This window comes from Polyodon spathula, chromosome 4 (assembly GCF_017654505.1).
Source record: "Polyodon spathula isolate WHYD16114869_AA chromosome 4, ASM1765450v1, whole genome shotgun sequence".
NCBI lineage: Eukaryota > Metazoa > Chordata > Actinopteri > Acipenseriformes > Polyodontidae > Polyodon > Polyodon spathula.
Genome location: NC_054537.1, coordinates 28,185,091 through 28,212,144, shown reverse-complemented (window position 1 = coordinate 28,212,144; position 27,054 = coordinate 28,185,091). Strand labels below are relative to the sequence as shown.

Genomic DNA, 27,054 nt, shown 5'->3' with positions numbered 1-27,054 from the left:
ACTGCTCCACCCAACAGAATAGTTTTCTTGGCTGCCGTCATCCCTGTCAGGAAAACCCTCCTAGATTGTAATAACAATGCTAACAGAGTCATCAGCTAGCAAAAGTACCTCACCTCACCCCCACTAGAAAGCCCATAGTAGCTACAACAAACTGCCAAAAGTTAACAATTTTTGGGCACTGAAAGACCATATGCAAGTATGTGCCATCAGCCTGGCAGGTAAGATCTGCTACCATTTTCATCTGGAATCTCCTAAGTGGAGTAGCGTAAAATCGGTGAGTCATTTTAAAATGAATAAGCTAATGTGCCAGCTGTAAAAGAGATTTATCAGATGATGAGGACGTAAAGGGGCACCCCAGGGAACCCCATATGCATGAAGGGATGAGTGTAGCCTGTATCACGACACCAAGACCGCGCCAACATCAAGACTGGGGCCATTACCGTGCAGGCCTTTACAGCGACTGCCCATAATGGCATCATCACGCTCCTGCAACGTCTGTGGGGTGTCTAGCATTGAAACTTAATGAGGTGTTCAAAAAATTATCAATAACACTAATGTCAACTGTTGCCTCAGATGTGTAAAGTTGAGAGTAAAATATCGTCAAGACCTTGTTTAGTTGCTCTGGACGGTTAATCACCCTTCCTATTCTATCTCTGATTGCAGCCATAGAAGTAAATTGTTCTGCTTGTTTTAAGTGCAAAGCTAATAATCTGCTTGGGCGTTCAGCATGTTCATAAAAAAGTTAGATTTAGATGCAAAAGTAATTCTGCTTTATTTGTAGGCAACTTTTAATGTCTGGCTTTCAAAGCATGTAGGCGGTCCATCTTGGACTTACAAAAACAAGAGTTTCAATTGCGATTCAGTGTGTCTAACATCCTGCTCTAGACTAGTTATCCGCTGTCATCTGTATTTGTTCAAATATGAAGCATATGATATCGTACAAATTTGAATATGGCATTTCATTACCTCTCATACAGTATGGGGAGTGGGGAGGGGGGGGTCACCTCTGAGGATAAATTAAATGCCAGGAAGTCTTCTAAACTCTAAACTGTCTGTTAAATGTTTAAGAAAAGTATTAAACCCCCAGCGCTTGGCCCGTTTTTATATATTTTGGATCACCCTCAACACCCCTACCACATTACGACAAACAGGGTATGGGAGGGGGAGAACACTGCACATAAGAACATAAGAACATAAGAAAGTTTACAAACGAGAGGAGGCCATTCGGCCCATCTTGCTCGTTTGGTTGTTAGTCGCTTATTGATCCCAAAATCTCATCAAGCAGCTTCTTGAAGGATCCCAGGGTGTCAGCTTCAACAACATTACTGGGGAGTTGGTTCCAGACCCTCACAATTCTCTGTGTAAAAAAGTGTCTCCTATTTTCTGTTCTGAATGCCCCTTTTTCTAAACTCCATTTGTGACCCCTGGTCCTTGTTTCTTTTTTCAGGCTGAAAAAGTCCCTTGGGTCGACACTGTCAATACCTTTTAGAATTTTGAATGCTTGAATTAGGTCGCCACGTAGCCTTCTTTGTTCAAGACTGAACAGATTCAATTCTTTTAGCCTGTCTGCATATGACATGCCTTTTAAGCCCGGAATAATTCTGGTCGCTCTTCTTTGCACTCTTTCTAGAGCAGCAATATTTTTTTTATAGCGAGGTGACCAGAACTGAACACAATATTCAAGATGAGGTCTTACTAGTGCATTGTACAGTTTTAACATTACTTCCCTTGATTTAAATTCAACACTTTTCACAATGTATCCGAGCATCTTGTTAGCCTTTTTTATAGCTTCCCCACATTGTCTAGATGAAGACATTTCTGAGTCAACAAAAACTCCTAGGTCTTTTTCATAGATTCCTTCTCCAATTTCAATATCTCCCATATGATATTTATAATGTACATTTTTATTTCCTGCGTGCAGTACCTTACACTTTTCTCTATTAAATGTCATTTGCCATGTGTCTGCCCAGTTCTGAATCTTGTCTAGATCATTTTGAATGACCTTTGCTGCTGCAACAGTGTTTGCCACTCCTCCTACTTTTGTGTCGTCTGCAAATTTAACAAGTTTGCTTACTATACCAGAATCTAAATCATGAATGTAGATTAGGAATAGCAGAGGACCTAATACTGATCCCTGTGGTACACCGCTGGTTACCACACTCCATTCTGAGGTTTTTCCTCTAATCAGTACTTTCTGTTTTCTACATGTTAACCACTCCCTAATCCATGTACATGTGTTTCCTTGAATCCCAACTGTGTTCAGTTTGAGAATTAATCTTTTGTGCGGGACTTTGTCAAAAGCTTTCTGGAAATCTAAATAAACCATGTCATATGCTTTGCAATTATCCATTATCGATGTTGCATCCTCAAAAAAATCAAGCAAGTTAGTTAGGCACGATCTCCCTTTCCTAAAACCATGTTGACTGTCTCCCAGTACCCTGTTACCATATAGGTAATTTTCCATTTTGGATCTTATTATAGTTTCCATAAGTTTGCATATAATAGAAGTCAGGCTTACTGGTCTGTAGTTACCTGGTTCAGTTTTGTTTCCCTTTTTGTGGATCGGTATTACGTTTGCAATTTTCCAGTCTGTCGGTACCACCCCTGTGTCAAGAGACTGCTGCATGATCTTGGTTAGCGGTTTGTAAATTACTTCTTTCATTTCTTTGAGTACTACTGGGAGGATCTCATCCGGCCCAGGGGATTTGTTTATTTTAAGAGCTCCTAGTCCCTTTAACACTTCTGCCTCAGTTATGCTAAAGTTATTTAAAACTGGATAGGAACTGGATGACATGTGGGGCATGTTGTCAGTATCTTCCTTTGTAAAAACTTGTGAAAAGTAATCATTTAATATATTTGCTATTTTTTTTTTCTTCATCTACGATTTTGCCATTTGTATCTCTTAAACATTTAATCTCCTCTTTGAATGTTCTCTTGCTGTTGTAATATTGGAAAAACATTTTGGAATTGGTTTTAGCTCCCTTAGCAATGTTCATTTCTATTTCTCTCTTGGCCTTTCTAACTTCCTTTTTGACTTGCGTTTGCAGTTCTGTGTACTCTTTCTGCGTACTTTCTTTTTGGTCCTTTTTTAATGCTCTGTAAAGTGCCTTTTTTCGCTGAATATTTTTTTTAATTGATCTATTAAACCATTTTGGCAATTTAGTTTTACATTTAGATTTGTCTACTTTAGGGATATAATTGTTTTGCGCCTCTAGTACTACATTTTTGAAGAACAACCATCCTTCTTCTGTGGGTGTTTTCTCTATTTTACTCCAATCTACTTCTGTTAGTCTCTGTTTCATACCTTCATAGTTTGCTTTTCTAAAATTGTAAACCTTAGCTTTAGTCTTTACTTTTGGGGATTTAAAAAACACTTCAAATGAGACCATGTTGTGGTCTGAGTTTGCCAATGGTTCTCTGACCTCTGTTTTAGTTATTCTATCTTCGTTATTTGAAAAGACTAAATCAAGGCATGCCTCCCCTCTAGTGGGTGCCTTGACAAATTGTGTTAGGAAGCAGTCATTTGTCATTTCCACCATTTCTATTTCATCCTTCCTGCTACCCACCGGGTTTTCCCATTTTATTTGGGGGAAGTTGAAATCCCCCATTAGTATGGCTTCTCCTTTGCTACACACATTTCTAATGTCATTGTATAACAGATTATTGTGCTCACCGTCTGAATCTGGCGGTCTATAGCATGCTCCTATTATTATGCCTTTTGAATTTTTGTCTGTTATTCTGACCCATATTGATTCGGTTTTATTTTCTTTGTCCAGGTTTAACACCTGGGCTTCAAGACTGTTTCTTATGTATAGCGCTACCCCTCCTCCTCTTCTGTCCTGCCTGTCTTTCCTATACAGTGTATACCCACAAATATTATATTCGTCCCCATCACTCTCAGACAACCACGTTTCTGTAACACCTATCACATCATAGTTACCTGTTAGTGCAGTAGCTTCAAGTTCTAGAATTTTGTTTCTGATACTTCTAGCATTTAGATAAATACATTTAATGGTTGTCTTACCTGAGTTGTTGTTCTTGTTTTGATGCGGTCTCCCTTCTGTTTTTTTGTTGATTTCTCCCCCCTTCCTTTCTAGTTTAAATGCTTCTGAACCTGCTCGAGGATCTTTTCTCCGAGTAGACTAGTTCCCTTGTTATTTAAATGCAGTCCATCCCGTCTATACAGATAGTCCTCGTTGTAGAATGTGGTCCAATGATCAAGATAGGTGAAGCCTTCCCGTGTGCACCACGTCTTCAGCCATTCGTTTTGATTAATTATTTCCAGCTGTCCATATGGTCCTTTGCAAGGTGCGGGTAGTATACCAGAAAATACCACAGTTTTGGTTTTCTCTTTTAATTTCCTTCCTAGCTCTCTGAATTTGTTTTGCAGGGATTTTGGTCTGTCTCTTCCAATGTTGTTTGTACCGATGTGGACGACTACTACCGGGTCATCTCCTGTTCGTTCTAGGAGCCTGTCCACGTTCTCAGTGATGTGCTTGACCGAGGCTCCCGGAAGGCAGCACACTGTTGTAGTAAGGGGGTCCAAACTGCGAATTGAACTTGCTGTGTTTCTCAATATGGAGTCCCCAACAATCATGACCTCCCTTCTTTTTGCTGTCTGGTCACCACTGTCAATAGGGTCCTGGATGTTGTTCCTTTCATTCTCTTGTTGTTGGTTCTGCTCATCAAAATTCTGAAGTGACTCAAATCTGTTGGTTGTTTTGATTTCTGGTGGTTGTGTTTGACGAAGTTTCTTTTTTTCCCTGCTTCTGCCTACCTGAACCCAGCTGTTCTGACCTTCTGTCTCCCTGGTGGCTTTCAGTCTGTTAGGGGTGATGCAGACTTCCATGAATTGTGGGTGTGCCAGTTCCTCAAGATCCTGTTGCTGTCTCACTTCTTCCAGCTCCATTTCTAGCATACTTACTAGTTTATGCAAATCCTGGATCGCGTGGCACTTTACGCACACTTGGTTTAGCTCCGCTGGGTTTTCTCGGATTTCCCACATCAAGCAGGTGTCACAGATTACTGGCTTGAAGACCATGTTGAGGTTTTTTTTTTTTTGAAGTTTAGTTTCTTCTGCAGCTGTCAACCTGCTTTCAAACTGCTTCGAAACTGCTCTGTACTTTTCCACGCCTGTACTTCTCCCACTCGCTGTCGCTGGGAAGACTGCCTCGTTTAACTGCGTTGTTCTGCTGTGCTGTTGGCTCCTCCCCTCGCCCGTGTCTCAAAACGGCGCTGAATTTGAATCAGCTGCTCCGAGTTTCAGCTTGTTTGTTATCACAAAAACACACGCGGCTGCTGCTGTGTTTCCCCAATGTCCTCTGTTTTCTGATTAAAGCAATTCAAGATGCAATTTCTCCTTTCTGCTTCGAAACTGCTCTGTACTTTTCCACGCCTGTACTTCTCCCACTCGCTGTCGCTTCCACTCGCTGTCGCTGGGAAGACATAGTGATTACCCTGTGAGAATTAATTGGTGATCCACAGCCAATACCTCAGGTTTAGGGTTAGGTTATTGTTGTGTGTATTTAAAGTTACTGGCAATACCCCACGAACCTTAGGTTTAGGGTTAGTTATTGTTATGAAATAAACTTTGTTTTAGTACCTAAATTCATCACCCTTATCATGTGATCGGGCTGTAGCATATAATGATGACGTCTATTACGAGTTGTGTTCGCAGTACTACCCTATGTGAGCTACCCTGTGAGAGCTACACTGTGGGAGCCTTCATTCTGCAGCAATAACCCTCTCCTTTGACTTGCTAGAATGTGCAGTGGATGGAAAACCATTTTTTCGCCCTTATGTTGCTACTATTTTTGTAGCAGTTTTACTGAGTAACTTCTAAACTTGCTTGATAAATGGATGCAACGGGGGCTCGTGTGAAAGTGGTATTAGACAGTGATAAAACATGCAAAAGTCCTAGCTGTACATTCCTTGAACAAAACTGTTTGCGTTCCTTTCCCTGTGGAAGATGTAGTCACTACAGGACTGTACACACATCTTGTTTCAGAAAATAGATACATTCTGTCTGGAGAGGCACTCATTTTAAGATTAGCAAATTACAAAAATGCAGAATTAGCCACAACCGCTGAACTCTATGGAACGTGGGTAATACTAGCAACATTTTTTTTGTTTGTTTCAATGCTAAACTACATGGACAGTGTGAGAAACTGGCTCCGATAGAAAATTTGGTCAGACACCAAAATCCAAGCCGAACTTGACAAAACTCACAAAAGTAGTAAAATATATTCAGTCTTCTCAAATTATTTAGTTTAATGGTGACATTAGGTTAACCTAGCAGAATTGCGTAAGCTACACTCTCCTACTGTAGGCATTCAAGAAGTGTATTAATTAAATTAGCTCCTCCTGTGCTTTCTTCCACAGCAGCATGTAAGACTATAAAACATGATATAATAAAAATTGGAGCAACACATCAATAGCTGCCATCTTTCAATATACCTTGTAGGCATGCTAGCTATGGGGACACTGAGGTCGTGTCCTCGGTTGTTTTTTTTGTATCATCAATACTGGTGCTCATGTAAAAATGCTGGTAAAGTACAAAAGACTCCTTATTTTTCTTAGTTGGTTTGCTGTGTAACATAAATTTAGAGGTTGAATAGTAAATACTGCCAGCTATAGCTTGAAACCTAAGTTTGACCTGTAGAATGTCAGCTCTGGTTACACACTGCTTGTAGGATATTGTAAACCTGTGGTTCACAAACCGATGGCACTTGCAAAGGAACTCGGTCCTGAAAAAAATGGAAAAAGGACAACAAAAAAAAAAAAGAAATTTGGCATCCAAATGAACTCTTACCCTTTGCTCGCAGATAAGCGTGAACTGCAAGCACATTGACATAATGTTTCAAATGAAACAAAGCAAATCTAGTCCGTTTGAAATGGGCCGAGTGTTAGGGACCATGGTGAAACTAGTGTTACAGGTATGGAGTAGATTGGTAGAAGATAACAATAAAAGGAAAAAAAAAAACAGCTTAAGCAGCTTTACCCGTGTGCAAAATGATTTAGTGTATTAAAGTTTAAAACACGGAGAATAAATACAGTCACTAAAAAACGATTTTTACCTCATGTATGACAGATATTTAAAAAAAAAACTCTCACATTTGATGTAAAAATTTATGGAATTGCATACAACATTAGGAATGGTACCTTTACATCTTATAGTATAGTTTTGGTGATACCACAGATTTAGCACAAATTTCAGTCCTGTATAGAGTGCTCCGTCAGTTTCTTTTCTAACATGGCAGAGAAACTGCTCTTTCTCTGCTCTTTTAAATATGTAGGTGGTTTGTAGGTGGTTTAATGGCTTTGCACAGCTTTTAAGTGTAATTGGCTCATAGAAAGGTAAAGCGGCCTGTGTAGTTTGCTCTTTCTTTTTAACAAAACCATCAAATTTTTTGAAAAACAATAACATCCAGGTTTTTTAGCATGCACTTTACAATTTGCAGAATGGTGATTATCATTTATTTAGCACATTGTACATTTGCCACAATATCAGTAATGTACAATGTGCTGTTAATTCAGGACAGATAAAGCATAATTTGTTCTAACATCAATATATTTTCCTTGGTTTGCTGTTAGATGTCCAGTAATTGGTTGTGATGGCCTGGGTCACACATCAGGCAAATATACATCCCATCGCAGTGCATCAGGCTGCCCTGTAGCTGCCAAGAGACAGAAGGAGAGCTCCAATAACGGGTCTCCATTCTCCTGGAATGTCAGCAAACAAGAACTGCCACACTGTCCTTTGCCAGGCTGTAATGGATTAGGTCATGCTAATAATGTGTTTGTCACTCATAGAAGGTAAGATACTTGTTCTGTTCTCTGTATTGTGATAGTTAAATGTATTTGCATGTGTGATGCAGACATTAAAACCCAGAGAACCCCATTTAAAAGTATCATATCTTTCTAAGTGGGCCAAATTAAAAAAAAAAAAAAAAAAAACCTGAAACTTATTAGAAAGGCAGATGAAACCAAGGTCCAAAACTCTATTTGCAAGCAGGTGAATGGCAAGTTTCTAAGTGGGTCTAATTTACAGTTAAAAAAAAAAAAAAAAAGCTTGCTTATCACCAGCTAACTTTAATTTCTAATGGGGAAAACAAATCAGTAGTGCAACATAAGCAATAATTAACACAACTGTACAAAAAGACTGAACTATTTAACTTATTTAGCATATAAAGCGTCTCCAGCTTATTTAGCTTATTCAGATTGTATTTCATTTTAAAAACAAAAATGGTGTGAATGTAGCACTGAAGTGGTGACTAGTGATTTGTGTTTTGTTTTGACTAATGGGTTCTTCAGATTAATACAGTGATGATTAGAGAAAAGTTTTTACATGAGTTTGAATAGTTTTACCTCTCAATTCGTGATAGTGTGTGTTTAGAGGTGTGGATGACATCTATGACTAACAATTCATTACCTGCATTAAGCTGTCTTCAGGAGGTTTTGATTATTAGATCACAGCCTATTCTGAAATATAGTCCAATAAAGCCATACAACTTGTATACAACTTTACACACCTGGCTATCTATTTGATATTTTTATATATTTTCATAATTTTATTGGTTTGTATATATACATATTTTTATTTTTTTTCAGTTTGTCTGGATGTCCTTTGAATGCCCAGACAATCAAGAAATGTAAGCATTCAGGAGAAGAGATGATGACCATTAAACTTAAAGCAAGCAGCGGTACGACATTTTTTACACCCCTATTCACAAAGCGTCTGTTTAGAACAGTTTCTTGAATTTCAAACATTATTTAATAAAAATAAATAACACGTTTTAAAACTGCTGGTAAATGGAGTGTGTTTTCTCGTTAAAATGCTGGGCCCTCTTGTTTTTTGGTATACATCTGAAACCTTTCTGGACTGTTTCCACAGAGGGTTTGCCAAAGTTTAGTTTACCAAAAAATGAATTACTGCCTTATTCATTGCTGAAGTCATTAAAACTAATACTATTTGCTGCATACTGCAGATAATTTTTTATAATAATAATAATAATAATAATAATAATAATAATAATAATAATAATAAATAATAATAATAATAAGTCCTGCAAAATAGAAAACAACCACAACGGTAGTCATCAATTAAGACTTGATGTAGCAAACAGCATATTGTAGCTAATGGGGTCTGAAAGCAAAAGACCTTGGACCTACAAGCAGATCCTTGTTGTCACTGGCATGCTGACGATGTAGTGCTGATTATGACCTGTATTTACTAGTGATTGTATGACAGCAGGTAAACATATATACCAATAGATCAGTGTTTTGCAAAGCTTGGGCAATTTATGTAAAAAAAAATCATATATTTATAAAATGTTTTTATTTTTTTAATTTTATGCAGGTATAGAAGATGAAGAAGACATGAAACACCTAGATGAGGAGATCAAGGAACTGAATGAATCAAATCTTAAAATAGAGGCCGACATGCAGAAACTCCAGACTCAGGTATCTGCTTTTAACAGCAAGGGCCCTGGAACTAGGGATGTTGGGAGTACGGCAGCACCCCCTTGACTTTGCAAGGCTTCCATCATATACAGGGGTTACAGTTTTGTTCAATGGCTTTCAGCACTCCCACTTTAAAAATTGTTCCAGTGCCACTGTTTAATAGTGAACTTTCCTGCAATATAAATGCTCACGGACATCCTGTACAACTCAACATTTTGTCTTTGAAATGACAGATATCTTCAATGGAATGTAATTTAAAATCAATTGAAGAAGAAAACAAGATGATTGAGCAGCACAATGACAGCCTGCTGAAGGAGTTAGCTCGTCTGAGTCAGGCTCTTATCAACAGCCTTTCTGATATACAACTCCCTCAAATGGTAAGTTAGCCATTCTTTTGGTAACAAATCATTTTTTAAAGAAATTGAAACCAGTACTAACATTACAGACAGGCACAGAATACAATTGTAGAAGTTTTTTTTTTTTTTTATTTCTATTAAACCAAAACAAATCTTATTCATAGCCCAATGAGAAAGGAACAGGCCCCTTACTTAATGGGCCTGTATTAAAACTTACACTGGAACAAAATTTAAGTTCAGAAATTATTAATTCAATTCTCAATCTGTTCAAATTGCCTACTTGACACTGGTTTTGAAAAGGTGACATACAGAAATACAGAGCTGTGTTCACAAATCTTTAACTCTTTAATTAAAGAGTTAAATTTAATTTTATTATGGTTTTGAATTCCAAGATTATGGTTGATCTTTTTTGACTATTTCTGAAGAGTATTCTGGTGTTTCAAACCAGTCTGTAAAAAAGCATGAGTAAGTGTACACTGTAGGGATGTTCAAACGTTTAAACCTATCCCATGTGTTAAATGTGTGCATTTTTTCTAAAAGATTAACCATTGTTAAAGACATGCTTGTCAGCTGTAGTGTTTATACAGTAAGATGTGTAAAGTGTAGGGTTATTTATACAACTGCTATTCTTTATTTATTACAAGTATTTCCCACATACACAAATGCTGCAGACATGTCGTCTCACACACAGCAATGTTATATTACAGTATATTATAAAAATATAACAGCACTCATGATAGATTTTTTGATTGGTTACACACTTTCCCAACTTTTGAAGTTTAAACATGTTTAATCCTAAAGTTTAAATGTTTAGGATAGTAAACATAATCTGACATCCCTAGTCCACAGTCACATTTACATTAGCACCAAGTAAGCCATTACAGTCACAAAACCTTTCTTGGGCAAAGGAAAACATAGACCAAAGGTAGTTGCTGGTTGATGTTTTACTGTTAAATCTCATAATCTCTTCAATTCAACAATACTGAAACTGTTAACCCTGTATTTTAAGATGATGCAGTTAAGATGTCAAAGTTTTAAAGCACTAGATGACTCACATGGACCAGACATGATCATTTTTCTTTTGAACAAGCAAAAGGTGTGATTACAAAAGTGAAAGGGATAAAACTAAAGTAATTTTAATTGCCCCTACCTTAGTGTGACATTTCCACAGATATAGAAGCAACAAAAAGTAGTCAGTGAATACATTTTTTTGTTTGTTTTGCATGTAAATTAATTTCCATATTCTAAATCTTTGCACAGGGGCCAATCAGCGAGCAGAATTTTGAAGCCTATGTGAACACTCTGACAGACATGTACAACAATTCGGAGCACGATTACTCGCCTGAATGTAAAGCTCTTCTTGAAAGCATCAAACAAGCTGTAAAAGGCATTCACATGTAAATGTTCAAGCCAGTATAACTTGTATCAAAGCTATAAATGCTGCTGAACAGTTGGATTCTTTGGGATGGACTGGTTTGGTTGGATATACAAGAGAACACTTTTGGAAATGCAGTTCCGTATTACAGCTGACACATTGCACTAAAAATATATTTATACCAGTAACAGTGGTGACTTAATGGACATTAACAACAATTCACTTGAAATCTTTATTTTATTGAATTTTTTCCCTTTGCACTTAGGTTTTTTTTTTTTTTTTTTTTTATATATATATAATATAGTTTGCTGTAAATTAATTGTGAATTTGTAATTTTTTTTTTTTATATTTTATTATGTATTGTCGTACAGAACTTATTAGCTATTTAATTTGTAATTTATTCCTGCCATATTCTGTATAAGCAGAATGGTTTCCTGTGTGAAAAATAAGCTTACATGCATTTAGATTTTATAAGGTAAATTAAGCAGTTTTTATGAGAAACGTTGTGAGGAGAAGTTTTAATCATTTATATAGTCTGCACATTGTAAAGAATGTTTTAACTGCTAACTTTCGTTTTCATTTAGCATTTTTACTTTGAAACTGAGCAAAATTCATGGAACATTTCTTGGGCAAAAACATGGTGAAATGCTGCCATCCAATGGGCTGTTAGTAGCAACAATTTTCCAGCAATAATGACAACTGGCATTTTTTTCTGAAACAGAAAACATTGAAACTGAAGCTTAAAAAGATCATTTCAGCTTATTAAGAGTTATTATATCGAAACAACTGAACGACCATTGTCTCAAATACTGGATTTTCATGTGTTAAACGTTTACTGTTACAGTACAGAATACATTCCAAACAGAAATTATCAAAATAGTCTCACTTCAAAGATATCCTGAAAAGGTATTATAGCATGTAAAAATGTGATATTGTTTTAGCCCCTCCCAAAATGGCATTTAAAGAAGAATCATTCCTCCTTTTCACCTAAAATGATACTCGCCAGATCCAATCTTATCAATATGCACCAACATTTGCTCTTGAAGGAATGCATGTTAATTTCCACTGTTGAGCAAAGTCCAAGCTTTCAGATTGATGACTGATGAGACAATGTTATCAGCTTTTTAAATATCTTTAAATATATACATATATTTTTTTTTAATGTTCTAGTCTATACTGATACAAGCTACCTTTTTGTGTGCACATACAGTACAATCGTGTGCATATATGTGCCTGTGTAAATGTATTGATGAAGCTTATTACAATTTCCATTCAGTGTATAGTACCATATTACCTTGTAAACAGCATCTACTTTATATTCACAATACACCATTTAAAACAAATTAGAAATTGTTGTTTTAAATAATGATAACAACTTAAAATAGCTATTAATGTTACCTGAAGTGATTGAAAGTGACACTTTAGGTGACTTTAGCGTAATTTGACTGTTTCAAAGATACCATTATTTCAGTTTAATCTTTGATTAAGATGTAGTTGTCATTTCCAGCCTATCGATATACACTGGGGGAAAAAAAACAAACTGTAAAACTGTACAAACTTATAAATGTGGCTTTCAATAGTGGCCAAAAATATAAGTTATACCAGACTTGAATACACTATGGCTTTGCTACTGTGATCTAATATCACTTTTATGGCTCTGTTCTTGAAAAAAAAGAATACAGTTTTGTGTTTGCCTTTAAACAGGTGGGATGTCTGATTTACATATTTGGTCAAATGACAGTTTGGTGGTACTTTACATTTTGAATGTTTGAATACTTTCCAATTGAAAATTGAATGTGTTTATGAACAGAAGCTAGGACGGAATGAATCACTGAACCAAAAACCACCTATAACTGTTTAAACAAAAAGCCAATGCATAGTATTAAATATTTAGAGAACCAAAAACCAAGTGTTTAAAAATACTCTATGGTATTTAATTGCTTAATCAATATGTACTTATACCTTTTAGACTTTACAGACATATCTATTGTATATTTAAATACACTGGAAATTAAGATATATTGTGCTTAGCCAGATGTACGAAGAATATACATAAAAACAATGCACATTTAAAATGTGTTATTAAATCAGTTACATCCCTCATAAAATATATAACGGTAAATTTGAATGCTGTAAACAGTGGCAGATCAAAATACTACTGCTTGTTAAATGTATTAATCCTGCTGGTGGAAAGTTGTCTTAAATAACAGACGTACAAGTTTAAGGGCTTGAGCGTTATTAAGATCTGCTGTTAAGATCAATGAAATAGATCCCAACTTGTGTTTTGTTTTTTTTCTGACACTACCAAAAAATAACATTTTAAGTTTGTATAACTGATATTAGGCTTGCAATATTTGTCAAGAGTAGAGCCCTTAATATCAGTTTATTGAGCATTTACAAAAATAATTCAAGTACCTGCAGGCTTAAGTTTGGTTGAACTGAGGTTTAGGGATTAATTGTGAGTTTGTTGTTCTTTTTCAACTAGTCTAGTTTGCATTAACTAATGTTTGTATATTACAATTGTATGTGTTCTGTTAGACTAGACTAGATTAGACCAGTACATTTTGTGCAGTTTAAACAAAAATAATAGTAATCAAGTCTACACCAACCTGCCAACAGAATGAACATTTGCTAAAATGCAAAGAAATGTTTTATTTTATACAAAATGAGCCAGCTCATTAAAATGTAATTTTAATATATTTAACTTATCAGACATTTTGTTGAAATTCATGATAATTGCAAAACTGTATAATTCTGCTTATTTATTTGTTATCGTTAATATTTAATTTATATGCCATGCATTGTTTGCTCAGGAAGTTTTGTGAAGAATATTTATTTTTCCTTGTTTGTACTTGATGTGTTTTGTAACGTGCACTGAATTTTGTCTTGAACTACATTGGTAACATGAAACTGTACTGTAAATTAGGCTTTTTTTTTAAGGAAAAAAGTAATGTTTTTTTTTTTTTTTTTTTTCCATTTCAAGTAGTTTCTACATTGGAGTTTCCTTACAATTTTACTATTTCATAAACAGAAATGTGCTGTGTTGTACAGTTTGTGTATGGTAGAAAATAAAAAATTGACAACTTAAGTGTCCTGTGTTTCAGAACCTGTGTTTTATTAAAACAGAATAAGAAGTTAACTTTAAACTGTAACAGAACACCCTGCGGAGTTTAAAAGAAACACATTGTTACATTTACTGTATCCTATGTTATTCATATTGTAGCTTTATATCTGTAAACATATTGCCGACTATATTTTGTATTCAAATGGGTTATAAATCAACTGGGCAATACATTTCTAACATTTCTTACTCGAGAGCATTCATGTTCCCCCTGCAACAATGCTGGTTTTCTTTTCCCATAATACTCTGTTCAATTCAGTCAGAGCTCCTGCATTGTTGAACAAGGGAGGATAAACTGCCTGCACTGCGATGTTTAGAAGAAGACATTTCTTTCCACTGGTGAACGTTCCCAAGTAAAAGTTGAAAAAAAAGTACCAGTAATTCCCTAAACTATTGTATTGATAGGATTGGCAAACTTTTTTTAGATTATTACCAATAGTTTTTACTTAACTTAAACATATCTGAAATATAGAATTGTTAAAATGTGCATAAACATGGTCCGCTAAACAGCAGTTTACAAGCCACGTCCACTAGAATTGGAATAATAATAAGCTGGGTTCGCTAACTGTGGACTACCAAGGGAATGTATTATTCCTTATTATTATTCTATGTATTTCTTTCTAATTAACAGTATTACTTTGCCTCACGTTGTGAAAAAGCTGCTAATAAGTCTTATTCATTTCTAAGCTATTCAAAAATTTTTAACTCACACGGCTATGGTGGTATGAACAGTGTCGCTGCAGTCTGCAATGACAGTAAGGATTTTGACGAGCACAGAGGCTATAGATATCAGCGCGACATGGGACTCAATATATGCACACGACCGATGAAAAGCATTTGATTTTGCGGCAAAGCAACGTGTAAAAAGGCCTAAATATATATAATTATTTGTTTGATTTTAACCCGTGCCTTGGGTGCCTCAGAGCTGACTACAGTCCTGGTATAATAGTCCTGTATTTTTCTACCTCTGCACATTTTCTCAATCATGGCTGCTACGTGTTGGTCATATGGTTTCATATAAGGAAGATTGAAAACAAAAAACACTTTGCTTGAATCTTTTTCCTTTTTCACATGTGAGACTTGGTGCCCTTTTTTAGATTTTGAAGACAGGCTCTTCAAAGATAGCTGATATTAGCCCATGTACAGTTTTTGCTCACCATTAATTGATTATACCTTGTGGAAACTGATTTAAAATTTAACAACCAACCATGAATCTGTTTTGTCACTGTTGGCACAGTGAGATAAATGCTCTGATGTGCCGCTGGGGAAGCATAGTTGTTGTCTGCAGCCGTCTAGTTAGTGAAGAGATTAGCATAATATTACAAAAAGATAACATTCAGTTGACATACAGTATGCTACAACGGCTTGGTCTAGTGCTGCTTTGTTAATGACAATAATGTTTCTGAAGGATGATCATAAAACTTGAATACATTTTATTTAAATTGAATAATAGAAATAATAAGAAAATACTCAAGTCATTATTGTGATGGACATGGCACTCACTACGCACTGTTAGCCCTCCACTGCTGGTTTAAACCCACATGTTGCACTCCTATTTTGAGTCTGAGAACTAAGATAGCTGTTCAGTGCTGAACCAATCCATCCATTGCACTAGTTTCTAGAGCCCGAGGCAGAGAGTATTGGGAGTGAAGTATAGATGCCCGTTGTTCTAGCACAGTGACAGAGGAAGAGAAAGATTGGCTCCAAGGTTTTGTACACACCTACTTGAATTGCATTTTGCGTGAATCTTTATGTCTAACACTACACTGTTTTTAATCACAAGTTAACAAGTTTAATCAGCAGTCCCTTCACGATCGCACAACTCAGTGCAGAATGCACACAAAGGTGAAGAATTCTGTGTAGAAATTTGTGGATGTTTTTTCACATGGGATAGTGCTTCAATCAGAAATACAAGCATGTTAAATATGTAATAGCAATGCTAACAGAGTCATCAGCTAGCAAAAGTACCTCACCTCACCCCCACTAGAAAGCCCATAGTAGCTACAACAAACTGCCAAAAGTTAACAATTTGGGGCATTGCCAGATCATATGCAAGTATGTGCCCATCAGCCTGGCAGGTAGGATCTGCTACCATTTTCATCTGGAATCTCCTAAGTGGAGTAGGGTAAAATTGGTGAGCCATTTTAAAATGAATAAGCTAATGTGCCAGCTGTAAAAGAGATTTATCATTTGATGAGGACATAAAGGGGCACCCCAGGGAACCCCATATGCATGAAGGGATGAGTGTAGCCTATATCACGACACCAAGACCGTACCAACATCAAGACTGGGGGCATTACAGCGACTGCCCATAACAGCGCTATGACATCACCGCGATGGACATTACAGCGACTGCCCATAACAGCGCTACGACATCACCGCGATGGACATTACAGCGACTGCCCATAACAGCGCTATGACATCACCGCGATGGACATTATAGCGACTGCCCATAACAGCACGACATCACCACGATGGACATTACAGCGACTGCCCATATTTCTCCATGTTTTGCTAAAACCAAGTGTTTTATTTCTGTATCTCTAAATTCACTCTTGTGACAGAGAGAAATGAAGACGTCTGTTTGTTTTTTGGAAAGTGACATTAATGTAGGCCTTGCAGTGATTCTGTACAGCTGATCATTGCAGCTGCTGTTTAACTGAAATAATCAGTGCATCACAATCTAAATTGTACAAAACAATGGAAGTCAAAGGAGACTAAAACTAGTCTTACACTTTTATTTTTTGTTAACCAACTCTATATTTTTTACAGTATTTCTCATAACATGGAAGTTGTTATTACAACTTTATTCTAAGAGCATTGTTCAAAAGCAAAATATGCAAATACTGCTCATTGACTGTAGTGTGTGTTTTGTGTTGTTTTTTACTTGTTTTTGATAGTATCAATATGGATCTTACACAGACATAATCTATTGAACACTAAAATCATCAGGTTAATTTTATCCAATGACTAGGGAATTCATCATCATTACCTGTTCAAAAATCTGTTTATGTCTTCACTGGATAAAGGACATCAGTATGACTTGTAGCGTGTAATGATATACTAATCTCACAATATGATATGAATTGCGATTTGCAGGTCGCGATACGATGTGTATCACAATACATCCAATTAACCTTGTATGATGTCATTTAATGATGGATCATTTCATTGAAAGACAAAAATGTAATGGAATAGGGAGAGTATGTATCCATATCACTATAAAAACACGTATTCTTCATTCAAGAACAATTTGGTGATCTACAACAAGCCATGTTGTGCTTTTGGTCTTGTATCACAATACAAACAATGCATAGCTACATCTATTACAATAAAATAGATTGTGTAATAAAAGTATGCATGATGAATCGTTACATCCCTAATGACTTACCAACCATGTAACCCACTTGGAGCCATCACTGCAAATCAGTGAATGGGGAAAAATATGATTTAGCAAGCACTTACACTGATGGCTTCACTTGTGTGCTTGAAACATTCCCAAATGTCTTTCGATTTTAGATAATCTGATTATGTATCCTAATTGGTATCCCTGTATGGTGCTTATTGAATCTGGGATTTTAAAGTTTTAAGCAAAATGCTACAGACAAGCATCGATTGAGCCTGAATTTTCCATACAAGTTCTTTTTTATCACACATGCCACAAACTGTACCTGCTGTGCTAGTTTGGTGTGAAACCAACTTGAGGGCGTCAAAACATACCAGACTGATACAGCAGTTTGGTGTGAAAAGACTTTAACACTGCATTTGTTAACATTAAATTCAATTTGCCACATTCCTGGCCAGTTCTGTATGCGTTCTAAATCCTTTTGGAAAACCGGGGTGGCTAAAAACTTGTCAGCCACTACCACAAGCTTTATGTTGTTTGAACAAGTCATTGATGTAGGTAAGAAAAAAACAGGGACACAAGCACAGATCCCTGCAGCACCTCACTGAATACACGGTCCCAACAAGAGGTTTCTCTTCTTGCAAGTACTCTTTGCTTCCTATGTTTTAACCGATCCATTTGCATGTGTTTCTTTGTATTCCAACTGATTTCCACTTTAAAATTAGCCTTTTTTGTGGCACTTTGTCAAAAGGCTTTATGGAAGCTTAATTATATTATGCCATGCACTTTTTTTTATCAACTGGGGCAACCTTGGCCAGCACCAAGCAAATAGGCACAACTATAAAACCAATGGGGGCCAAGGTTTCTTCTAACTTGTATCAAAAACACAAGCTAAGTTAGAGGAAACAATTGGGGCAACCTTGGCCCCCACCGCTTTGACAGTTGTGCCTATTTGCTTTGTGCTGGGCAGGGTTGCCCCAGTGGTTTCTTGAAACTGGGCTTGTGTTTTTTGTATCTCCACTTTAACTGGCTGGGCACTTTTGATAACTTGTCATTTTTTGAACATTTCCAACGTGTTTCTGTTTTGTTTCTTTTTAAATTATACTACTGAAATCTTGGTATAGAAAACGACATATTAAATATTACAATAAAGTAATTGGATTTTAACACCTGTGTCTAATCCACACAAGAACGTTGTGTTGACGGAAATAGTATCCACAGAAGGTATGAACATGACATCAGCCCAAAACAAGCCAGGTTTATTCACCTTGAAATCATAAAAACAAAAGAAAATGAACAGAACTGGGTGATGCAATCCATTGGGAGACGCGTCAAAAATCACACTGGACATTTACATCAATGCATTCCGTATAAGTTTACCTACTAAAGCATCAGCATTTTCTGTCATATATTTACAATTAAGATTGAGCCGTTAGGCAGTGTTTTAGCTGATGGACAGGCAGTACTGTTGCACAAAGTCACCAATACCTACCTCTATGCAATAAACACTGACTGTCCAGCAAAGCACAGCGCTCTGACAAACTCATTAACAGTCATTCTGTGCTTTCTTTTTTTATTAAAGCGTGTGTAAAAGCCTCATAAATGGATTGCTTGTCTCTCAGTTCACTTTCTTGTTTTAGTTTAATGTGTCACTTATTTTTCAGTATGTTCTTTTGTTGTCAGCGGGAACATGTACCTGAATGGTATAATGTAATATATTTCCTTTATTTCTGCACTCCCACGTTTCATGCTTTGTGAAAGTATTTAATCCGTAAGGACAGAGAGTTACATGAACGCACAGCCCCATATGTGTTACATGACTGGAGAAAATTATATTTTAAAACCAAAAACTGCCAAAATGACTGCCACTGGACTTCTAGTGTTAAAGGAGTAGCTTTGTGCTCAGGTAATTCGGGCTACAAGAGTTATATCCCATTAGGTAATGGTCACATTTCTATTTCAGGGAACCAGGGTTATGATAATAGCTTAATGGTTTCCAGCTTCCTCGGACAAAGCAGGAATAAACAAACATCTGCATAGAACAGAAGTTGGAAGAACCATACATGTGATTTTTGACAGTAATTTCAAATTGGCAGATAATGTGTTTGTCTCAGTTATTAAATTTTTCAGAAAGTCCTTTAATGACACACTGACATATAATGGAGAGTGATATAAAAAGAAATAATAAAAAAAAAATTCTAATGCTCTTGATTCAGTTGTTGTTTAATGTACAATTTTATTTGGCAAGACGCGGTAGAGAAGGACTAATATCTTAAAGAAGAAATTAATTTGAAACAACAAAGTTGTTGTTAATACCACCCTCTGTTAGGGATAAGTATAGGTCCTCCAATAAAGGCTCAGATGAGAGAGAACTTCCAAAATAATTAATTGTAGTAGAGTGATCTGTAATGATTATAATAAATCTGAGCAGACTTAGTTAACCAAGGTACTCATTCTTGCACATTTCATGCGTCTGTGGTGTTGCGGCCGGTGGGGAGGGGTAGTGCCCGTGGTTGCAGGCTGGCTGGGTTGCCACCAGGGCTGGCCCCAGCAGGCTACTGGCTGGGTGATCCGGCTGCCAAAACTGGTGTCACAGGTAACTGCGTCCCCGTCCACCAAATTGTCATTGTGCCGTCCCTGGTATTAGGCAAGATGGTCTTGATGCAACACAACTTTGAAGTCTCTCGGGGGCAGCTGGACCCTGTAAGCCACTTCCACAAGCCATACCAGGACCTAGCAGGACCCTATCCAGGCCTATCCATGCACTGTCCAGCTTGTGGCAGCGGCCTAGTTTACGTTGGGGGATATCAACCCAAACTACAAAGTTAAAGTGCTGTCCTTGAGCATCTTAGTACTGCTTTTAGTGGCCGTCTGCATCCTGAAGCTGGTCGTGGGCAGAGCAGTGTGTATTGTACAGTCGGTCGTGTAGGCGCCTGCTGTATTCCAGGCCAGAAATGATGCGTCCTCAGAGGTGTCTGGGTGAGGCCAAACAGCAGCTCAGCCAGGGTCTTTAGTTCCCAGCCAAGCATCAGCAGGGTGGGGGTGCAACCAATGGTCTCCTGGATGGCGATGTGACAAACCAGCAATACCAGGGGTAGTGCATGTAGCGGCGGTGGCAATGGCAAGAGGGTACAGTGGCGTGGTGCATGTCTTGTGTATTCCCAGGTGGCGGCACATCTCGGCAAAGACCCAAGACTCCAAATTGCGGCCCTGGTCTGTGGAGCTCATGTGGGACCCCGAACAGGCAGAAGAACCCCTCCAGCAGTGCTTCTGTCACCGTCTCTGCCTCCTGGTTTGGTAGCGCATAGGCCACTTTGTGAAATAGTCCATAGCCACCAGGATGAAGCAGGTTCCCAGGAGAAAGCGAGGGAAGGGACCCAAGATGTCGACATCCATGTGTTCCATGGGTCACCTGACTGAAAATTGCTGTAGTGGGGCATGCAACCGCACTCAACGCAGTGCCGGCAGTCCTTCACATCCCAGCGGCAGCACCCTGAGTAAAAAACTTACTAGAGCAGCCTTATTTGGCACCATTTTCAAAGAGCCTGGTACCACTAACTGCCACTGCCACTGTAGGACGCCATCCCTGATGCCTAGGCTGCTCCACAGCGACCACTTTGTAGCTGCCGACTGCAGGGGGACCTTGTCCCAGGGAGGCCGCTGGTGCGCTTTTATCCAGCGCAACACTGGTTGCAGATCAATATTATGGTCTATAGAGACTCAGGCCAGAAAGTTAATTAATAAATAAATAAATAAATAATAAAAAAGAAAAAAGAAAAGAAAAATAGAGCGGAAGGAAAGCGCAGAGAAGCAACAGCGCCGGCTAGAGGCAGAAGGGGCTCCTACGTGTGGGTTATGTGGGGACTTTGGGCACGGCTTCCTGGAGTACCCATAGGGAGAACTCCTCTTCAGGGAGGTTTTCTTTTGGGATGAGGTGGAGACGTGAGAAGAATGGCTCCGCCTGAAGGCTCTCCAAATGCCGGCTCAAGTGTGAAGAAAGGGAGGGCTGGTCGTTCCTAAAGGCAAATGAAGAAGCCGGTGCCAGCTCCAGAGCCACAGAAGGAGCCGTCATAGTTGCCACTGTTAGAAGATCCCACAGGAGGGCAGCGCGGACACCTAGCGCTCTTGAGACCTCAAGTTGGCGCCTCATCTGCAGGGAGTGGGGGCACTTTCTGCTCAAATGCCCCCTCCCAGAAGAGGAGTGCCCAGAGGCACCACCACTGCCGAAGTGTGCAGTGCCACCGCCACTGCTGGAGTGTCCTACACTAAGGGCACCATTGCCGCTGTCAGCACCACCACCTAGTCTGGAGTGCCCAGAGCCACTGCTGCTATCAACATTGCCGCTGTCAACTCCACCACTGTCAGAATACAGAGCGCCACAGGGAGAAGCCCCATTGACTCCAATGTAGGGTCAGACAAGGATATGACAAAACAAACTTTATTGTTCAGAATTCTGGAGAGAAGCAAATCAGGCAGTCTGAATATGGTTCTCTGATGTTACATTCAGGCAGCACAGTTTATATAATAGTGTACAAACAAGTCTATGTGCACTTCATGCAAGGCGCATATCTACGAAATTAGATAAGCTAAGGATACATCAGCATTAAAAACAAGAAGCCAGTACAGGCAAGTTACAAAACAGTTATACTGGTAGTGTGCCAAAAGGCATCGACCTTTAAATTGTACATCTCAACACTCTATACTCCCATCCTCGATACAATATAATAAGGCACTATAGAAAAGACAGTATAACTAATACACACAATTATAGTTCAGTCCCTTCAGCCCCCACTTTTGGCCCGTGGCCAACCAATAGGCCCACAAGGCCAACCAGGGCAATCTTCTGCACTATTTAGAGAGGTTACCAGCACATAACTAACAGTGACTTATATTCACAAAAGGAGCATCCTTCACAGCCTGGACCATTCTCTGCGACCGTCGATGATGACAGAGGGTGCGACACATGCAGCAGTACAGGACAAGGACCAGTACCAAAGTGCTAAGATACCCTAAAGATGCAATCCTGCCCGAGATGTTCCACCATCCGAACCAATCAACTTTTGCTCCAGGTTCAAATCCCGAAGTATCGGAAGATACCTGAGACCTCACAACTTTTGCTTCTGCTTGAGCCATGCTAGCAAGCACCTCCGCTATCATAGCCTCATGTTGGGCTCTTTCTAGAGCCTTTGTTATCTTCTGTATTGCTTGAAATAGGGCTACACGATGATGTGCAAGAAACTGGCAGGTCCATCCTCATCGTTAGAGACATACAAGCGAGGTAAGGCATGTGTGGTTCTGGATCCTAAAGCAAGTTTGGTATTAACATAAACACAATATGAAAGATTAGTAATACATTGGTGATGTCATAAAGAGAGATGAGTTCTATCACCAATGAACGATTTCTCTGTCCAGTTTGTTCAAACCCACGAAGAGGCCTTACTATAGCTTGCATTTGCACATTAGTCCTATTAAGCTTCCCATCACATGTACATACAACAATGTTTTTTTTTATCTGAGCACAACAATCAACAGCGCACATAGAACCATTACCAGCCCAGCCAATAGTGATCAATGTGTATACATGGTTACCTTAGTGCATAGCTAGAGGACGAACAGTCAATAATGCTTTGGGATGTATAGCATCCCCGGAAGGAATTAATATTTGATAAGTTAAGTTCACAGTATCACGGGGGACCCCTGAATGGGCGGGTGAGTACAGAGTCCCATACCTCAGCAGCCCATTCTATCCCCAATCCACCCCTAGTATTAGCTCGTATCTATGTGTTAATGGCAGCAGTCTAGACAACAGATCACTAATATCCCTTTCTAACTGGCTTACCATGGGAGTTCCCATTTGATAACATCATTCTTCAGAATGAGTTACACTTACATTATTCATTAGTACAGTTAATAATGTTTGAATAGAACCCAAGGTAAAATTTATAGCCCTGACATTGTGGTTTATAGTTATTGCAGCTTCAGTTAACCCTCTAGCTGCATAATTATGAGCTGCATCATTACATTGTTATTGGAACTCATCATTCAAAGTATTTATTTCTGAGTTGGCAGCTCCGAATCATCCTACTATTTCACATAATATCTCCAGGCGGTGTCTATCTTGAGTGTCACCCCCTGGAAAAATGTTACTCTGCATAACATACCATTGGACAGGATCACTAACCTGCCCAATAAATAAACTATGTCGAATAGGAAAAACAGATCACTTTTTACTAAATAAGTCCACCTAGAAGTTAACATTAACTTGTAGCCCCAGTGGTTCTCCAGTTTCAACAAGCCCGTGTGGTGGGGTTCAAAAGCAGATGGGCATGGAGGACACTTGTTTTCCCTATGTATTAATCTGCCGTATGTAACGGTGCCTAGCAGAGGCCCATGACTGCTGTTGCAGGATTGACGAGTGTGTTCTACATGTGTAAGACAGGTCTGATTTGTACTGTCTAGCAAAGTATACGTCCCAGGCTGCCTCAATCCATAGGGATCCTCAGAACCATATGAGTGAGACAGCCATCTCATAATCCCGATTATATTGTTGTTAAAGGCAGGATGTCCAGGTTCCAAGTCTGGACCCTTCTGAAAATCATTGGAGCTCAATCTGAGAAAGAAAAATGAGAGATTAACTCAGCAGTTTTGTCCCTTGTTGACTGCCCTGTGATGAGATAACACATAATAAATTATTGTTCATACAGTTTAGTTTGTGTTTTATGAACCCATTGTCCCCTGTTCCCCTTCTGAATACACACACTGGTAGATGTGGTCATAAGGACCATATACGGCCCAGTCCATCATGGCAATAGACCTTGTTTCATGTATTGGGTCAACAACACTGATCCCCTACCCGGTACTCAGTTTGCTGTTTATGTTTCATCTCATTTTCGATATTCACTTTCTCCTGCTGTTGTGCAGCAATCACAGAAATTACCTTTAAGTGCTTACTGAGTTCTCGGAGGAACTGGACCTCAGCATCTTGTGCCAATACCATGACTCCATCGGTCTGTACTACCCGATGCACTGGCAGCCGCATCCGTCGGCCCATTATAAGTTCATATGGGGACACATTATTAGAATGAGACGATGTGGCCGTCAATTTCAGCAGAGCCCAGGGTATCATGGAGATCCAATCTCTGCCCAGATCACCCAATCGTTCTGCAAATGTTTCCTTTAGTGTTCTACTAGTGCGTTCAACCACGCCTGATGATTAGGGGTGCTAAGGAATGTGGAATTGCAGTTTAATACTGTGACAGGGTAGCCGGGTGGTGATGTCAGGCCAGATGCAGGAACCAAAAACAAACAGACACTGCAGGTACTGTGGAATGGCGCTTGCTCTCTTTTATTTTTTTTAAATAACAAAAATAAATACGTTTTAAAAAAAAAAAAAACACTACTCACAAAGCAAACAAAACATATAAACAAAACAAATCACAAACACAAAAACTGAGTACACAGGTCAGACTGGGCAGATCTACGGTATATTATTTTTAGTTACATTTTCAAACTACTCTCGCTCTCTCTCTCTGTTCTCTCCTCTCCTCTGAACACCCACCCAGAGTGCAGAGAGCTGCAGGCTTTTATTTAATATGGCCGAGGGGTTAACTATCAATTATCTCATTACCGCTCAGCCACAATCTGCACAAGTTTTTTTTATTTCCACACTGGCAGAGGATGAGCTGCCTAATCTTGCCTCTGCCAGAAACAAAACAATAACAAAACAAAAACACAAGGTTACACCGTGGTACATATTTACAAATAAATAAGTAATAATACAAACACAAACAATAAACTGCACAGGGACAGAGGGGTACCCCGTTCTAAAAGAAATAAATACATGTACAGGACTCCTCGCCCTGTTACAATTACACAGCATTTCTTCATGATTTGTCCTGTAAAATGAGCGCCTTGATCAGAGTCAATACATGATGCGGTCCGCCAGAGGGGAATGAAGCGCTCCGCCAGTATCTTTGCTACTGCTGTCGCGGTGCAATCACAAGTAGGAAACACCTGGGTAAGCTCCAAAAACCTTTACTGATATCAATCACTGAAAACCACTTAGAGTCAGCTGGCACTTGAGTTAGGACAGTATGCGGATTGGCTACAATCTGAGCCATTTTATGCAAAGCCGGAGTCAATCTCTGGTAATCAACAGTCAGTATTAGTGGGTGAATTGCATTCTTTCACAGTACCTTGTTGCAACAGATCCTGTATGATGCCATGCACCGCCTCCATAGCCACGACCTTGATGGGATACTGTTATTGTGGGGGATGTGGCTCTCCTTCAACTACAATAACCAACCTCTAGCCTTACCACAATCATTGTTATGACACGCCCACACCAGTGGATATTCAACAGCTATGCACTGCATTTCTGGCCCTAACTCACTCATACTGAACAGCTTCAATGGAGCCAAATGCCTCAGACTGCCACAATGATAATTCTCATCAGACTTTCCAACAATAACCATATGGGCCCAGTGTCAATTACAAGCATCATCTGTGACATGAGGTTCAGTTCAAAAATACTATGCTCATGAGTTTTTACATAGTACATTTCCACAGTCTTGCATATGTTTCCAATTTGTAATTGTATTGGTTTTGTTTTGTACACTATCTCTGTCCCTCCTACAACTCCTTCAATAAGCACATAATCAGTAGTAAGAGGGACCAATAAAGCAGTGGTAGAGACTTCAGCCCCAGTGTCAACCAGCATTTCGCATTGTTGGCCTACTAAAACAACACCCTGATAACATGCATCCATCCCCACCATCATTAACACTACTGAGTGCATACTAAGCCAGGCCCCGTCGCTCCCGGTAACCCGGGGTACTGGATTTCATTTCCTGTAGCATTTTCATGCATTCTGCATAACCTGATGTGGTCTCGGCAGGAGGAGCAGCTGTTTTGGTCCTTGCCCTACAGCCCCACCCCCTGGTCTCCAACATGTATCCTTCAAATATCGAGTACGCCTACAGTTGGAGCACTGTTTGCCCCCACTTCGGGGATTGTGACCTTGGCTGCCTGCACCTCTAGTGCGGCACTCACAGGAAATGTGCCCTAACTTACCACGCTTAAAACACAGGCCCTTGATACCCTCTCCAACTGTCTGCACTGCTGCCACTTCAAGCGTAGCCACTACTATAGCTGCTATCTTCATATGCTCCCTGCACTCAAAATCAGTACAACAATTAACTGCCGCTTCATAAGTAGCACCCGGATTTACCCAGGTATCCATAATTTTCGGGGACTCAAACCTGCTTTCAAGATACCGACGAAGACAGTCATATCTTTGCTTACCTGCCCTGCTCCGTTATCAATAGTCAAACCATTACCTTCCTTAAATACATTCCACTTGCGTGCAGCATATTCAGAATAGATGAAAAGGCAG

General features: G+C 38.9%; 1 protein-coding gene across 4 annotated transcripts in view; it reads left to right on the top strand.

The window, feature by feature from the left end:
* Positions 1-11,446, top strand: part of LOC121314373 (suppression of tumorigenicity 18 protein-like) — a 111,393-nt gene extending 99,947 nt beyond the window's left edge. For 3 of the 4 annotated variants that reach the window (XM_041247554.1, XM_041247555.1, XM_041247557.1), the window contains 5 exons: positions 7,594-7,815; positions 8,611-8,702; positions 9,359-9,462; positions 9,696-9,839; positions 11,079-11,446. In XM_041247554.1, coding sequence (XP_041103488.1) covers positions 7,594-7,815; positions 8,611-8,702; positions 9,359-9,462; positions 9,696-9,839; positions 11,079-11,219 — 703 coding nt within the window. In that variant the 3' untranslated portion in view covers positions 11,220-11,446. The remainder of the gene's footprint in view (positions 1-7,593; positions 7,816-8,610; positions 8,703-9,358; positions 9,463-9,695; positions 9,840-11,078) is intronic. The other variant, XM_041247556.1, reaches the window with a different exon arrangement.
* The last annotated feature ends 15,608 nt before the right edge of the window (positions 11,447-27,054 follow it).